We start from the raw sequence: 17622 nt of genomic DNA on the forward strand, positions 1-17622 counted from the left end.
CCTTCTGTTCAGGCCCATATTCGTCGTTGCCACCGGACCTGGCATCGGGCCAGAAAGGCACTCCTTAGAGTTTCGGACCGGTATCAGCTCCAGGCGAATCGTCGCCCGGATCCCCGCTCCCACCTATACCATCGGAGATAGGGTTTGGTTGGCCACACGGGATCTTCCGTTACGGACTGAGTCTAGGAAGTTGTTACGAAGTTCATTGGTCCGTTTGTGGTGGAGAAGGTGATCAATCCAGTGGCAGTTCGACTCAAACTACCGAGGACGCTCAGAGTCCATCCCACCTTTCATGTCTCCTGCCTCAAGCCTGTCTTCCTCAGTCCTCTGCTGCCTCCTCCACCTCCTCCTCCTCCTCCTCGGATGATCGGAGGTGGTCCTGCCTACACGGTGCGTCGCATCATGGATTCCAGACGGCGGGGCCGGGGTTTCCAGTATCTCGTGGACTGGGAGGGGTATGGCCCTGAAGAGAGGAGTTGGATTCCGCGGCGACAGGTCCTAGATGCGGACCTCATCAGTGACTTCTACCGCCTCCATCCTGGCGCTCCGGGGTGTCCGCCCGGTGGCGTTCGTCGGAGGGGGGTACTGTGACGATCCCGGCTGTCTGAGTCGGGTCCTGTCTGGTGACTAGTGTTCCTGTTCGTAATCTCCAGTTTCCCGAGGGTTCGGGAACGCTCCGGGAGCGCTCTTGTTTTCCGCACCTGCATCCCATCAGCAATCTGCACACCTGGTCCTGATCATCACCCTTCTTAGGCTCTGGCCCAACATCCAGTTCCTGCCGGATCGTTAGCCATGAACAGTATGTTTGTCAGCGTATCAGTCTCTGAGCCAGTAGTGTTAGTTTTGTTGTTTTGCACCTTTTTGACTTGCTGTGTACTGACCTCCGTTTTGTTCTGTCTGCAGTCTCTCACCCGGAACCTTCACCCAACCTCTGCCTGATGGTCGGCGGCTGCCGAGCCAGTACCGGACCAACCACTGCACCCTCAACAACCCATCCACGCCACCCGCTCTGTTCCCTGGATTATTCAGCCTCACTCGGAATCTATTAATAAACACTCACCTTTGTCTCAACGTACCTTGTCCTGGTCTGCTTCTGGGTTCTGGCTTAGTTAACCGTGACATAGAGATTCTGTTTGTGGCAGGAGCATTTAGAATATAGATGTACTGGTTGTGGCAGGAGCATTTAGAATATAGATGTACTGGTTGTGGCAGGAGCATTTAGAATATAGAGATACTGTTTATGGCAGGAGCATTTAGAATATAGAGATACTGTTTGTGGCAGGAGGATTTAGAATATAGATGTACTGGTTGTGGCAGGAGCATTTAGAATATAGATGTACTGGTTGTGGCAGGAGCATTTAGAATATAGAGATACTGTTTGTGGCAGGAGCATTTCCAGGTGTATGGCTGTTTACCCTTTGTTGTTTGTACAACCCTAATGATCACTTGCAGTCTATCATCAGTAGTTTGTTGAAGCTAGCCGGCCGGTTGGTTAGTACAGAATCTGCTTTAATCTTCAGGGCCCAGCTTTACAAACATTATCTATTTATTATTTCCGATTGGTGAACTATGATTGGTAAAATCCGATAGGTGAACTCCCACAGGTGAACTCCAATAGGTGAAATAACTTTTGAAAAACTGAGCCCTGGACATTTTTCCTGTTGAGGTGTGATTGTCTGAAGTAAGACAGAACAAACACATGATTGGCTCCATGGTGACCACAGCTTGCCTCACCAGACATGGGTTCAAATACTATTCGACATAATGTCAAATACTTTACCTAGGCTTGATTGAGCTTGCCTGGCACAATGGAACCAATGGAGTAGTCTCAAACCCTGCCCATCTGACATCCAGGCAGACTACAGCAAAGACTCAAAGACATTTGAAAGATTTCAGATAGTATTTGAACTCAGGTTTGTGCCTCACTACAGAATACACTAGGGCTAGGAATTGCTAGGTACCTCACAATACAATATTATCATCACACTTAGGGACATTTTACATTTTAGTAATTTAGCAGACGCTCTTATCCAGAGCGACTTACAGTTGGCGAGTGCATACATTTTTCAAACACATTGCTCAACATATGTCTGCTGCGGAGGGACAAGAGAGAGCCATTATGATAGAACGAGTTTTGATCAGTCATGGACATAAAAGTGCTGAAAACATGGCTCACCATTGAAAAATAAGATTGAGGCCAAGGAGAAATAGCAGAGATTTGGTGGAGGTACAGCCAACTAGCTACCTAATAAAATTTATTTTCTCCATAGAAAGTCATATAATCTATATAATATCGTCAAAAATAATATCGCAATACTCTACTGTGTTGATTCCCCCTCCACCCCCACCCCCCCCATCCTTAGAACACACTGTAGAGAAAATGGAGCGTGGTGAAGTGTGCTTGTTGCGTAACATACTATTGACAGAGCTTAGAAAACAGGCTTACCCCTTTTGTCCTCACTCCTAGTGTTGTGTTAAAAGGTCTGATAGTTTGGAGTTGGGGGGGTTTCTCTGGTGTTTTCCCTTTACAGCTTCTGGCCAACAAGTTCATGTTGTTACTGTCATTGGTTTATGTCAAGTACGGCTTTAGGTTCAACACTTCCCTGTTGAAATGTTGTTCAATGTTGTTTTTTTTACGTTTGCATTTAGAAATTAATTCATAAGAAAATCAACTGAAGTTGGTTGGTTTTTATACAGTACACGCTCAGAAAGAAATTGTGCCATATACAACCATTTGTCACCTGTAGGAGAACCCTCTAACTTCCAGATAGAACTCTTTTCGGATCATATTAAACCATTTTTGGTTCCACATAGAACCTCTGGTTCCACATAGCACCTCTGAAAGGCTGCTACTCGATTAGTAACCAAAAAGGTTTTTATATCTCACCTGAAAGGGTTCTATCTGAAACCTTTTTTCAGAGGGTTCTCCTACTGAGACAAATGGTTCTACATAGCACTATGTCGTCTGAGGCAGTAGAATAGATACTGAACGTGGTGTGTGTAGGCCTACAGGTCTACGTGGTGTGTGTAGGCCTACAGGTCTACGTGGTGTGTGTAGGCCTACAGGTCTACGTGTTGTGTGTAGGCCTACAGGTCTACGTGGTGTGTGTAGGCCTACAGGTCTACGTGGTGTGTGTAGGCCTACAGGTCTACGTGTTGTGTGTAGGCCTACAGGTCTACGTGGTGTGTGTAGGCCTACAGGTCTACGTGGTGTGTGTAGGCCTACAGGTCTACGTGGTGTGTGTAGGCCTACAGGTCTACGTGGTGTGTGTAGGCCTACAGGTCTACGTGTTGTGTGTAGGCCTACAGGTCTACGTGGTGTGTGTAGGCCTACAGGTCTACGTGGTGTGTGTAGGCCTACAAGTCTACGTGTTGTGTGTAGGCCTACAGGTCTACGTGGTGTGTGTAGGCCTACAGGTCTACGTGGTGTGTGTAGGCCTACAGGTCTATGTGGTGTGTAGGCCTACAGGTCTACGTGGTGTGTGTAGGCCTACAGGTCTACGTGTTGTGTGTAGGCCTACAGGTCTACGTGGTGTGTGTAGGCCTACAGGTCTACGTGGTGTGTGTAGGCCTACAGGTCTACGTGGTGTGTGTAGGCCTACAAGTCTCGCCATGTGAGTTCACCTTGTGACTTATACAGGCCTTCACATGAAGTGAAAGACAGGAATGTTGTGCTATCAGTAGATCACATCTGCAAATCAACTGCTAAGGGAGTCAGAACCACATCTGATACTATAGTACACAGCATAGCATTATTACTATGTAAAGCATGTTACTGCTGAATTTAAGTACTGCAAGGGTTTGACTGGATTGATCCAGAGTGGGAGAGTTACCTGGTATCTTGCTGACTGACTACACTCTCTGTCTCATACTAGGGATGATGGCATAACCCCCCTTCTATCTCTCCCCCCTATCTCATCCCCCCCCCGTCCCCTCTCTCCCCCCCTCTCTCCCCCCTTCCCCTCTCGCCCCCCATCTCTCCCCCTATCTCTCCTCCCCTATCTCTCCCGCCCCCCCCATCTCTCCCCCCCTCTCCCCCTTCCCCTCTCCCCCCCCATCTCTCCCCCCTATCTCTCCTCCCCTATCTCTCCCCGCCCCCCTATCTCTCCCCCCCTCCTCTCTCCCTCTCCCCAGGTATGATATCAGTATGACGTTATCCTTCTCTCTGCCCTGAGAATGTACGAGGTGATGCAGGGAGACACTACCACCCTGTCCTGGAGGCTACCCAGCCCAGGCCACAACGACGACCCACAACAGAGCCCCTTCAGTGGGGAGGGAAGGCCCACCAAGATCCTCAAAGTCTGTTTCTCCACCAACAACACCTTTGGGAAGAACTTCAAACTGGTCAAGTGCGACAGCTCCTGGAAGATCAGGGTGATTAACTACACTTTGACCAGCTGCTGACGGCAAAAAGGGATTTACATTAATACGTTTGATTGATTTATTGATTGGCTGATTGGTTGGTTGATGGGTTGATTCAGTGACTTTTTGATTGATTGATGGATGGATTGATTGAGGAACTGTTGTAGGAAATGAAGTGTGCTACTGTTCATGATGTGTACAACCCCTTGGAGTTAGATATGGACTGTTTACTACAGTTTTTTTGTAATAAGACATTTATTTATCGTCAATTCTACACAGAAGTCACTTCGTTACTTAGTTACTGAGCTGTAACATAGTTTGTGTATTTACACTTCCATAACTCAACTAGCATCTCAGACTAGCCCCCAAATAAATGTTTCTGTTTTGAAACTGCCCTTTAGCCAGTGATAGCACAACTCTCATTGACACTGCTTTTTTAGACTTGGGTTAGCCTTTATGCAGTGATATCTGACTCTCTCTCCTCCAGGCTATAGTGCAGTCTATCCTGACCAGTGGTAGGTTGGGCCCTAACATCCTGTATAAAGGCTGCTATGGCCTGCTGCTGAAGCACCTCAAGTCAGACGAGCTCCACTGGCTCCATCCAGACCTGACCGTGGGGGAGGTGGAGCAACGCTATGAGAGTCACCACGTGGAGGCCGAGTGGAGGTGAGAGGAGGGGTGGAGGGGGTGGGGACAAGCGGTGGAGGAGGTGGAGGAGGAGAGACGGGTGGAGGAGGAGTGGGACAGGGATGGAGGAGGGGTGGGACAGGGATGGAGGAGGGGTGGGACAGGGATGGAGGAGGGGTGGGACAGGGATGGAGGAGGGGTGGGACAAGGATGGAGGAGGGGTGGGACAGGGATGGAGGAGGGGTGGGACAGGGATGGAGGAGGGGTGGGACAGGGATGGAGGAGGGGGTGGGACAAGGATGGAGGAGGGGTGGGACAGGGATGGAGGAGGGTGGGACAGGGATGGAGGAGGGGTGGGACAGGGATGCAGGAGGGGGTGAGACAGGGATGGAGGAGGGGGTGGGACAGGGGGTGGAGGAGGGGTGGAGGAGGGGTGGGACAGGGATGGAGGAGGTGTGGAGGAGGGATGGAGGAGGGGTGGGACAGGGATGGAGGAGGGGTGGAGGAGGGGTGGAGGAGGGGTGGGACAGGGATGCAGGAGGGGTGGGACAGGGGTGGAGGAGGGGTGGAGGAGGGGTGGAGGAGGGGTGGGACAGAGATGGAGGAGGTGTGGAGGAGGGATGGAGGAGGGGTGGGACAGGGATGGAGGAGGGGTGGAGGAGGGGTGGAGGAGGGTGGGACAGGGATGCAGGAGGTGGAGAATGGGAGACGGATGCTGATTACTCTCCTTACCATTATCATTCACCAGATGACAAGACGTGTAATAATGATTTTTTGCTAAGGTATGAAGAGGACCATGGGTTGCTTGTTTGTCACCAATATTCTGCCCATATGAACACATGTATATACAATATCCTGCCCATGTGAACACATGTATATACAATATTCTGCCCATGTGATCACATTTATTTTAGGGCATAAGTGAACCAATATATGACAGCCTTCAGGTTTAAAGGAGTTTCCTAATGGAGCCACCAGCCAGCCGCCGTTCCCCAGCCAATCGCGCACACGAGTTGTTCCCCAGCCAATCACTCACACACGGGCGCACACGCGAACGAAAAGTGTCGCAGACAAATGAGTTTGTTTCTGCTTTAGCCTTCACTGTAAAATATAACGCTTTGCTGTGCTGCGTTGGGTTTGCCTGGGAGGGGGTCACTGACCATGAAAAGGTTGAAGACTCCTGCTCTAAAGCAGTTGTATGTTTATCAGTTGAAGACTCCTACTCTAAGCTATGGGTATTTTCATCTCTCCCCAGGTATGACCTGAGAGTACGCTACATTCCAGTCAACTTCCTGGAAAAGTTCAAAGAAGACAGTACCACATTGCTGTATTTTTATCAACAGGTACGGTAGGCAGCAAGAAATACATTAATACTCTATGTAGAGAACACATTAATACTCTGACTATGTAGAGAACACATTCATACTCTATGTAGAGAACATATTAATACTTTGACTATGTAGAGAACACATTAATACTCTGACTATGTAGAGAACACATTAATACTCTATGTAGAGAACACATTAATACTCTATGTAGAGAACACATTAATACTCTGACTATGTAGAGAACACATTAATACTGACTATGTAGAGAACACATTAATACTCTGACTATGTAGCGAACACATTAATACTCTGACTATGTAGAGATCACATTAATACTCTGACTATGTAGAGATCACATTAATACTCTGACTATGTAGAAAACACATTAATACTATATGTAGAGAACACATTAATACTCGGACTATGTATAGAACACATTAATACTCGGACTATGTAGAGAACACATTAATACTCTGACCATGTAGAGAACACATTAATACTCTGACTATGTAGAGAACACATTAATACTGACTATGTAGAGAACACATTAATACTCGGACTATGTAGAGAACACATTAATACTATATGGAGAGAACACATTAATACTATATGTAGAGAACACATTAATACTCTATGTAGAGAACACATTAATACTCTATGTAGAGAACACATTAATACTCTGACTATGTAGAGAACACATTAATACTCTGACCATGTAGATAACACATTAATACTCTATGTAGAGAACACATTAATACTCTGCCTATGTAGAGAACACATTAATACTATGTCTATGTAGAGAACACATTAATACTCTGTCTATGTAGAGAACACATTAATACTCTGACTATGTAGAGAACACATTAATACTCTGAATATGTAGAGAACACATTAATACTCTGACTATGTAGAGAACACATTAATACTCTGACTATGTAGAGAACACATTAATACTCTGCCTATGTAGAGAACACATTAATACTCTATGTAGAGAACATATTAATATTCTATGTAGAGAACACATTAATACTCTGACTATGTAGAGAACACATTAATACTCTGACTATGTAGAGAACACATTAATACTCTATGTAGAGAACAAATTAATACTCTATGTAGAGAACACATTAATACTCTGCCTATGTAGAGAACACATTAATACTCTGTCTATGTAGAGAACACATTAATACTCTATGTAGAGAACACATTAATACTCTGACTATGTAGAGAACACATTAATACTCTGCCTATGCAGAGAACACATTAATACTCTGACTATGTAGAGAACACATTCATACTCTGAATATGTCGAAAACACACTACTTTCCAGAACTTCATGGTCAACGATAATTCACTGTTGTCTGTTGTCTTGGGCTTGTGTTGATACTGAAGATGCGTAGTGACGCAACCTGGTCTCAGAGCATTTAGTATTATTCTGTAAGTAAATCTGAGACACTCCATTTAGTATGATATGTTAGGTTTAATATGGTATGTATTAATTTGTGGATGTCCATCACCCATTTCTTATGATATGTTACAAATTACAATTCTTATTTTATGTTACGAATTTGCAAAACGTAGCATATGTTACGAATTTGCGAAACGTATGATGTGTTACGAATTCTAGCTAGGTGGCTAGGTGGCTAATGTTAGCTAGCTGGCTAACGTTAGCTAGAATAGGGGTTAGGGTTAAGGTTAGGGTTAAGTTTAGGAGTTAGATTAAAAGGTTAGGGTTAGGGGAAGGGTTAGCTAAAAGGGTTAAGGTTAGGGTTAGGGGAAGGGTTATCTAAAAGGGTTAAGGTTAGGGTTAGGGGAAGGGTTAGCTAACATGCAAAGTGGTTGCAAAGTAGCTAAAAAGTAGTAAGTAGTTGAAAAGTTGCTAATTAGCTAAAATGCTAAAGTTGTCCCTGATGGGGCCTTTGGGTTGCTAGACATTCACGTTATACGCCTACCCATCCATCCCAGCCAACCACCCTACTTTTGTTTTTGCCTTAAGGAACCATCTGTAACCATACCAACCGTTAAAACATATCATACTGATTTGAGTGTCCCCGGATATACATTTACTATGTTACGTCTGGTCTATGAGACCGGGCTGAGTGACTTCATACAGATAACAGTTAACGTGTTCTGTCCGTGTTGCCTGTGTTAGGTGCGCAGTGACTACATGCAGTATCATGCCAGTAAAGTCAGTGACGGGATGGCCCTTCAGCTGGGCTGTCTGGAGATCAGGTGAGGTTGGGCTTTCCTTATACATCCTATTGTCCATGTGTAGACACCAACAAACATCCCATTGGGTTTGTCCATAGAGTTTAGTTGTTGTATACGTCATGTTGTTCTAAATCAATTCAAATTCAAGTTTATTTGTCACATGACAGAATAGAATGGGGTGTAAACCATACAGTGAAATGCTTACAAGCTCTTCCTCGACCACTGAGAACATTTAAATAGTATCTTAAAGAAAAATCAGGGTAACATCAGTGAGTCAGAAATAAATAAAACTTAAATCTTTATCCGCTTCGTCCTCAGGAGGTTTTATAAAGATATGAACGCTAAAGGTCTGGAGAAGAAGTCCAACTTTGAGTTGCTAGAGTAAGTACTTACATTTTAAATGTTTGTTGTACCAACCTCAATTCACATAACTTTTCTATCACATTGGTTTTGATAGATTTAAAAAAAAAAAATTCTAACTGATCTCTCTGAATGTGATTTATTTGGACCAATGAAGGAAGGACGTGGGGCTGAACCTGTTCTTTCCACAGGAGCTCATTGACCGCATGAAGGTACAGTTATGAATTTTGATATCCACATGATCGTTTTAAAATATTACTGGAAGTTTCTACTAACATAAATTAAGTTGTTAATGAGCCTAACTGTATTACTATTACGTCAACAAAGATCATTTCTGATAATTTCTATGCTAGCAGCGTTGTTCACCCTGCAAAAAAAAAAATATCGACTTTTGTTTACTATTTGACGTCGTAGTAAAATAGGGTTATGAAAGTGTTGTCTAATGTTGTGATGTTCTGTCCCAGGCTCGTCCCCTTCGGAAGATGATCACGCAGACGTTCCAACAGTACGCTACTCTGAAGGAGGACGAGTGCATGGTTCGCTTCTTCAAAACGCTCACAGAATTCATCAACATTGACGAGGAGGTCTACCCCTGCGAACTGGTGGTGAGTGTTGCTGTTGGCTTTACAGACAAGACAATTAGGAAGGTCTGCACTCAGGTATTTGCTGTCAGTACACAGCAAATACCTGAGTGAGGTCCAGTCAGTACACAGCAAATACCTGATTGAGGTCCAGTCAGTACACAGCAAATACCTGATTGAGGTCCAGTCAGTACACAGCAAATGCCTGAGTGAGATCCAGTCAGTACACAGCAAATACCTGAGTGAGGTCCAGTCAGTACACAGCAAATACCTGATTGAGGTCCAGTCAGTACACAGCAAATACCTGAGTGAGATCCAGTCAGTACACAGCAAATGCCTGAGTGAGGACTTTCTTCGTTTTCCTGCATAACTGATTACTTTTGGATCACGGCACCACAAATGATTGTATGAGTCTGAAGTTTGTCAAGAAATGAAAGTTAAGTTGCAACCCAACTATGTGTCCACAGCAAGGCTGGAGTCTGTCAGTAGAGCTGGTGATTGGAGCCAGGGGCATTCGCCAACGCACCCATAAAGACTCAGCGGTAAGCAGGATGTTATGGTTGTTGCCATTTGTTCATTTTCATTGCATGGTCGTGAACGATTTCTGGCCGTGATCCTCATGTTCTTCATGTCCCATCCCCAAGCTTGTGCTGGGTCCGGGATGAAGCTTCTCCAAGGTATAGATCTAGGATCAGCTTCCACTCCCTTAATCCTTACCTCAACCATTAGTATGGAAAATGCTAAACTGAACCAAGGTCAGCGTCTACTGGGCAATGTGGGGGAAATGTACTCGCTACTACTGTGATATGTTGTTGTCTCACCTAGCTGAAGAGGAATGCACTAATTGTAAGTCGCTCTGGATAAGAGCGTCTGCTAAATGACTTAAAATGTAAATGTAACTTCACCCCGCACTACACTCTTAGAAAAAAAAGTGCTATCTAGAACTTAAAACTGTTCTTTCCGCTGTCCCCATAGGATAACCCTTTGATGAACCCTTTTTGGTTCCAGGTAGAACCCTTTTTGGTTCCAGGTAGAACCCTTTTGTGTTCCATGTAATTCCCTTTACACAGAGGGTTCTACATGGAATCCAAAAGAGTTCTACCTGGAACCAAAAAGGGTTCTCCTATGGAGGCAGCCGAAGAACACTTTTGGGACCCTTTTTTTCTGAGAGTGTAGAGTTTGACACGGGAGTGCAAATCCATTCCTGTCCTGTCTTGTCCTGTCAAATGTTTTCCCATACTGTCCTGTTTCGGCAACAGTTATGTAACCACTGAACTTTCCTGTTCTGTCCCTATAAAATCACTCCCGTCCCGTACTAATTTTTACGCACAGAAATCAGAAATGCAAAAAAATCAGCTCTGCATGTGACTAGCCATAGTTACTGCTCCGTTTGAATGCTGCTCAGCGCTCACCAGACAGTAGCCTGCCCTACACACAGCTGGTAACAAACACATTACCAGTTTTGCAATGAAGGCAGCCCTTCTACTTACTCAGAGTCGGATGAACTAAACTCCCCTCTTGAAGGCTTCATCATTCACTGACGTACGTTGGCATCTGAGGTAAAGTATTGACTGCGCAGTGGCCATGGCTACAACTGGAGCGAGGTGCGAGAGTGAGCTGATGGAAGGGGGGAAATTACATTAAAAATAAAATAATATTAAGTAAACTATAGAAGGCCTACACACAGTTTTTTTGTTTTGTTTATAAAATGTTCCACACATTACATACCCCCCCCCCCCCACACCCCAAAAAGACCCTCCGTTTATAACTATTCCTGTATTGCCCATCCTGTGCACTGTCGAGCATGTCCCAAACTTGATCCAGGACCCCTAAGAGTCAAACATTTTTTTTAAACCCTTTTTTCTCCCCAATTTTGATCTTGTCGCATCGCTGCAACTCCCCAACAGTCTCGGGAGGCGAATGTTGAGTCATGTTTCCTCCGGAACAACAACCGCCCGCCAGCCGCACCAATGTGTCAGAGGAAACACCATTTACCTGACAACCGGGGTCAGCCTGCAGGCTCCCGGCCCACCACAAGGAGTCGCTAGAGCGCAATGAGCCATGTAAAGCCCCCTAGCCAAACCCTCCCATAATCCATACGACACTGGGCCAATTGTGCGCTGCCCTATGGGACTCCCGATCACAGCTGGTTGTGATACAGCATGAGATTGAACCAGGGTCTGTAGTGACGCCTCTAGCACTGCGATGCAGTGCCTTAGCCCACTGCGCCACTCAGGAGCCCTGTTCCCGGGAGTCTTGTTCCCGGGAGTCGTGTTCCCGGGAGTCTTGTTCCCGAGAGAGTTCCTGCTCTCTCCTCGTCTGATCATGTGTTCTCGCATACCCCGAGAGCATCTGGTCAGGGGGGCGGTGGCACAGGAATCCTCATCTCTCCCAAGTGGACATTCTCTCTTTCTCCCCTGACCCATCTTTCTATCTCCTCATTTGAATTCCATGCTGTCACTGTCACTAGCCCATTCAAGCTTAACATCCTTATCATTTATCGCCCTCCAGGTTCCCTTGGAGAGTTCATCAATGAGCTTGACGCCTTGATAAGTTCCTTACCTGAGGATGGCTCACCCCTCACAGTTCTGGGTGACTTTAACCTCCCTACGTCTGCCTTTGACTCATTTCTCTCTGCCTCCTTCTTTCCACTCCTCTCCTCTTTTGACCTCACCCTCTCACCGTCCCCCCCTACTCACAAGGCAGGCAATACGCTTGACCTCATCTTTACTAGATGCTGTTCTTCTACTAATCTCACTGCAACTCCCTCCCAAGTCTCCGACCACTACTATGTATCCTTTTCTCTCTCGCTCTCCTTAAACACTACTAACTCTGCCCCTACTCAGATGGCAATGCGCCGTCGCAACCTTCGCTCTCTCTCTCCCGCTACTCTCTCCATCCTATCATCTCTTCCCTCTGCTCAAGCCTTCTCCCTCCAATCTCCTGATTCAGCCTCCTCAACCCTCCTCTCCTCCCTTTCTGCATCCTTTGACTCTCTATGTCCCCTATCCCCCGGCCGGCTCGGTCCTCCCCTCCTGCTCCGTGGCTTGATGACTCATTACGAGCTCACAGAACAGGGCTCCGGGCAGCCGAGCGGAAATGGAGGAAACTAGACTCCCTGCGGACCCGGCATCTTTTCACTCCCTCCTCTCTACATTTTCTTCCTCTGTTTCTGCTGCTAAAGCCACTTTCTACCACTCTAAATTCCAAGCATCTGCCTCTTACCCTAGGAAGCTCTTTGCCACCTTCTCCTCCCTGCTGAATCCTCCCCCCCCCTCCTCCCTCTCTGTGGATGACTTCGTCAACCATTTTGAAAAGAAGGTTGACGACATCCGATCCTCGTTTGTTAAGTCAAATGACACCGCTGGTCCTGCTCACACTGCCCTACCCTATGCTTTGACTTCTTTCTCCCCTCTCTCTCCAGATGAAATCTTGCGACTTATGACGGCCGGCCGCCCAACAACCTGCCCGCTTGACCCTATCCTCTCTTCTCCAGACCATTTCCGGAGACCTTCTCCCTTACCTCACCTCGCTCATCAACTCATCCTTGACCGCTGGCAATGTCCCTTCCGTCTTCAAGAGAGCGAGAGTTGCACCCCTTCTCAAGAAGCCTACACTCGATCCCTCCGATGTCAACAACTACAGACCAGTATCCCTTCTTTCTTTTCTCTCCAAAACTCTTGAGCGTGCCGTCTTTAGCCAACTCTCTTGCTATCTCAGAATGACTTTCTTGATCCAAACCAGTCAGGTTTCAAGACTGGTCATTCAACTGAGACTGCTCTTCTCTGTGTCACGGAGGCTCTCCGCACTGCTAAAGCTAACTCTCTCTCCTCTGCTCTCGTCCTTCTAGACCTATCTGCTGCCTTTGATACTGTGAACCATCAGATCCTCCTCTCCACCCTCTCCGAGCTGGGCATCTCCGGTGCGGCTCACTCTTGGATTGCCTCCTACCTGACCGGTCGCTCCTACCAGGTGGCGTGGCGAGAATCTGTCTCCGCACCACATGCTCTCACCACTGGTGTCCCACAGGGCTCAGTTCTAGGCCCTCTCCTATTCTCGCTATACACCAAGTCACTTGGCTCTGTCATATCCTCACATGGCCTCTACTATCATTGCTACGTAGACGACACACAATTAATATTCTCCTTTCCCCCTTCTGATAACAAGGTGGCGAATTGCATCTCTGCATGTCTGGCAGACATATCAGTGTGGATGACGGATCACCAGCTCAAGCTGAACCTCGGCAAGACGGAGCTGCTCTTCCTCCCGGGGAAGGACTGCATGTTCCATGATCTCGCCATCACAGTTGACAACTCCGTTGTGTCCTCCTCCCAGAGTGCAAAGAGCCTTGGCGTGACCCTGGACAACACCCTGTCGTTCTCCGCTAACATCAAGGCGGTGACCCGATCCTGTAGGTTCATGCTCTACAACATTCGGAGAGTACGACCCTGCCTTACACAGGAAGCGGCACAGGTCCTAATCCAGGCACTTGTCATCTCCCGTCTGGATTACTGCAACTCACTGTTGGCTGGGCTCCCTGCCTGTGCCATTAAACCCCTACAACTCATCCAGAACGCCGCAGCCCGTCTGGTGTTCAACCTTCCCAAGTTCTCTCACGTCACCCCGCTCCTCCGCACACTCCACTGGCTTCCAGTTGAAGCTCGCATCTGCTACAAGACCATGGTGCTTGCCTACGGAGCTGTGAGGGGAACGGCACCTCCGTACCTTCAGGCTCTGATCAGTCCCTACACCCAAACGAGGGCATTGCGTTCATCCACCTCTGGCCTGCTGGCCCCCCTACTTCTGCGGAAGCACAGTTCCCGCTCAGCCCAGTCAAAGCTCCCTCACGACGCCAGGACAGCGGAGTCACTCACCACCTTCCGGAGACACTTGAAACCCCACCACTTTAAGGAATACCTGGGATAGGATAAAGTAATCCTTCTACCCCCACTTACTCCACCCCCCACAAAAAAAAACATATTGTAAAGTGGTTGTCCCACTGGCTATCATAAGCTGAATGCACCAATTTGTAAGTCGCTCTGGATAAGAGCGTCTGCTAAATGACGAAAATGCAAATGTAAATGTTGTTGCCAGGAGTCCTATTCCTGTGTCAACCTCTAGCCGACACCTGTTGCTCTTAAGTGTTGTTTCTCTCTCATCCCCAGGCTGTGTGTCTAGCGGACTTCAAACAGATCAAGAGCATCAAGTGTTTATCTCAGAGTGACGGCAAAGCCCTCCTCAACCTGGACATAGACGGAGCCAGACAGGTACACAATAAAATACATATAGAAAAACTTTATTAGTACTGCTTAATCAGGACACAGACGGAGCCAGACAGACAGTGAGGCCTGGGCCAATATTCACAAAGACTCTCAGAGTAGGAGAACAGTGTTGCCTTTTAGATCATAATGAATAAGGTTAAATGGACAGGGGGAACCTGATCTTAGATCATAATGAATAAGGTTAAATGGACAGGGGGAACCTGATCTTAGATCATAATGAATAAGGTTAAATGGACAGGGGGAACCTGATCCTAGATCATAATGAATAAGGTTAAATGGACAGGAGGAAACTGATCCTAGATCATAATGAATAAGGTTAAATGGACAGGGGGAACCTGATCCTAGATCATAATGAATAAGGTTACATGGACAGGGGGAACCTGATCTTAGATCATAATGAATAAGGTTACATGGACAGGGGGAACCTGATCCTAGATCATAATGAATAAGGTTACATGGACAGGGGGAACCTGATCCTAGATCATAATGAATAAGGTTACATGGACAGGGGGAACCTGATCTTAGATCATAATGAATAAGGTTACATGGACAGGGGGAACCTGATCCTAGATCATAATGAATAAGGTTACATGGACAGGGGGAACCTGATCTTGGATCATAATCAATAAGGTTACATGGACAGGGGGAACCTGATCCTAGATCATAATGAATAAGGTTACATGGACAAGGGGAACCTGATCTTAGATCATAATCAATAAGGTTACATGGACAGGGGGAACCTGATCCTAGATCATAATGAATAAGGTTACATGGACAGGGGGAACCTGATCCTAGATCATAATGAATAAGGTTACATGGACAGGGGGAACCTGATCCTAGATCATAATGAATAAGGTTACATGGACAGGGGAACCTGATCTTAGATCATAATGAATAAGGTTACATGGACAGGGGGAACCTGATCCTAGATCATAATGAATAAGGTTACATGGACAGGGGGAACCTGATCCTAGATCATAATGAATAAGGTTACATGGACAGGGGGAACCTGATCTTAGATCATAATGAATAAGGTTACATGGACAGGGGGAACCTGATCCTAGATCATAATGAATAAGGTTACATGGACAGGGGGAACCTGATCCTAGATCATAATGAATAAGGTTACATGGACAGGGGGAACCTGATCCTAGATCATAATGAATAAGGTTACATGGACAGGGGGAACCTGATCCTAGATCATAATGAATAAGGTTACATGGACAGGGGGAACCTGATCCTAGATCATAATGAATAAGGTTACATGGACAGGGGGAATCTGATCCTAGATCATAATGAATAAGGTTACATGGACAGGGGGAACCTGATCTTAGATCATAATCAATAAGGTTACATGGACAGGGGAACCTGATCCTAGATCATAATGAATAAGGTTACATGGACAGGGGGAACCTGATCCTAGATCATAATGAATAAGGTTACATGGACAGGGGGAACCTGATCCTAGATCATAATGAATAAGGTTACATGGACAGGGGGAACCTGATCCTAGATCATAATCAATAAGGTTACATGGACAGGGGGAACCTGATCCTAGATCAGCACTACTACTCTGAGACATTATGAATACAGGCCCTGAATTCTAACTAGACACATTATGAATACAGGCCCTGAATTCTAACTAGACACATTATGAATACAGGCCCTGAATTCTAACTAGACACATTATGAATACAGGCCCTGAATTCTAACTAGAGACATTATGAATACAGGCCCTGAATTCTAACTAGACACATTATGAATACAGGCCCTGAATTCTAACTAGAGACATTATGAATACAGGCCCTGAATTCTAACCAGACACATTATGAATGCAGGCCCTGAATTCTAACTAGAGACATTATGAATACAGGCCCTGAATTCTAACTAGAGACATTATGAATACAGGCCCTGAATTCTAACTAGAGACATTATGAATACAGGCCCTGAATTCTAACTAGAGACATTATGAATACAGGCCCTGAATTCTAACTAGAGACATTATGAATACAGGCCCTGAATTCTAACTAGAGACATTATGAATACAGGCCCTGAATTCTAACCAGACACATTATGAATGCAGGCCCTGAATTCTAACTAGGAGACATTATGAATACAGGCCCTGAATTCTAACTAGAGACATTATGAATACAGGCCCTGAATTCCTAACTAGAGACATTATGAATACAGGCCCTGAATTCTAACTAGAGACATTATGAATACAGGCCCTGAATTCTAACTAGAGACATTATGAATACAGGCCCTGAATTCTAACTAGAGACATTATGAATACAGGCCCTGAATTCTAACTAGAGACATATGAATACAGGCCCTGAATTCTAACTAGAGACATTATGAATACAGGCCCTGAATTCTAACCAGACACATTATGAATGCAGGCCCTGAATTCTAACTAGAGACATTATGAATACAGGCCCTGAATTCTAACTAGAGACATTATGAATACAGGCCCTGAATTCTAACTAGAGACATTATGAATACAGGCCCTGAATTCTAACTAGAGACATTATGAATACAGGCCCTGAATTCTAACTAGAGACATTATGAATACAGGCCCTGAATTCTAACTAGAGACATTATGAATACAGGCCCTGAATTCTAACTAGAGACATTATGAATACAGGCCCTGAATTCTAACCAGACACATTATGAATACAGGCCCTGAATTCTAACTAGAGACATTATGAATACAGGCCCTGAATTCTAACTAGAGAGCTGTGTCCTTAAGTCTTTTTGTTTTTACATAACATTTTGATTGATGTGATCGTTGAGTTAAATGCCTGCATCTTACCCTGAAAGCCTATCCGTCTATGACCCCTATGACATTATAATGTTATAAAGTGTTTGTAT

The 17622-nt window shown here is 45.7% G+C and overlaps 1 protein-coding gene across 3 annotated transcripts in view; it reads left to right on the plus strand.

Annotated features, from left to right (window-relative positions):
• The window catches only part of LOC121552414 (protein-tyrosine kinase 2-beta), a 62483-nt gene that overhangs the window by 20957 nt on the left and 23904 nt on the right, over positions 1 to 17622 (plus strand). For all 3 annotated transcript variants that reach the window (XM_041865335.2, XM_041865333.2, XM_041865334.2), the window contains exons 2-10: positions 4135 to 4374; positions 4850 to 5028; positions 6245 to 6332; positions 8470 to 8549; positions 8847 to 8909; positions 9046 to 9100; positions 9353 to 9493; positions 9937 to 10011; positions 14635 to 14736. In XM_041865335.2, coding sequence (XP_041721269.1) covers positions 4177 to 4374; positions 4850 to 5028; positions 6245 to 6332; positions 8470 to 8549; positions 8847 to 8909; positions 9046 to 9100; positions 9353 to 9493; positions 9937 to 10011; positions 14635 to 14736 — 981 coding nt within the window. In that variant the 5' untranslated portion in view covers positions 4135 to 4176. The remainder of the gene's footprint in view (positions 1 to 4134; positions 4375 to 4849; positions 5029 to 6244; positions 6333 to 8469; positions 8550 to 8846; positions 8910 to 9045; positions 9101 to 9352; positions 9494 to 9936; positions 10012 to 14634; positions 14737 to 17622) is intronic.

The sequence above is a fragment of the Coregonus clupeaformis genome, unplaced genomic scaffold (genome assembly GCF_020615455.1).
Source record: "Coregonus clupeaformis isolate EN_2021a unplaced genomic scaffold, ASM2061545v1 scaf0320, whole genome shotgun sequence".
Classification (NCBI taxonomy): Eukaryota; Metazoa; Chordata; class Actinopteri; order Salmoniformes; family Salmonidae; genus Coregonus; species Coregonus clupeaformis.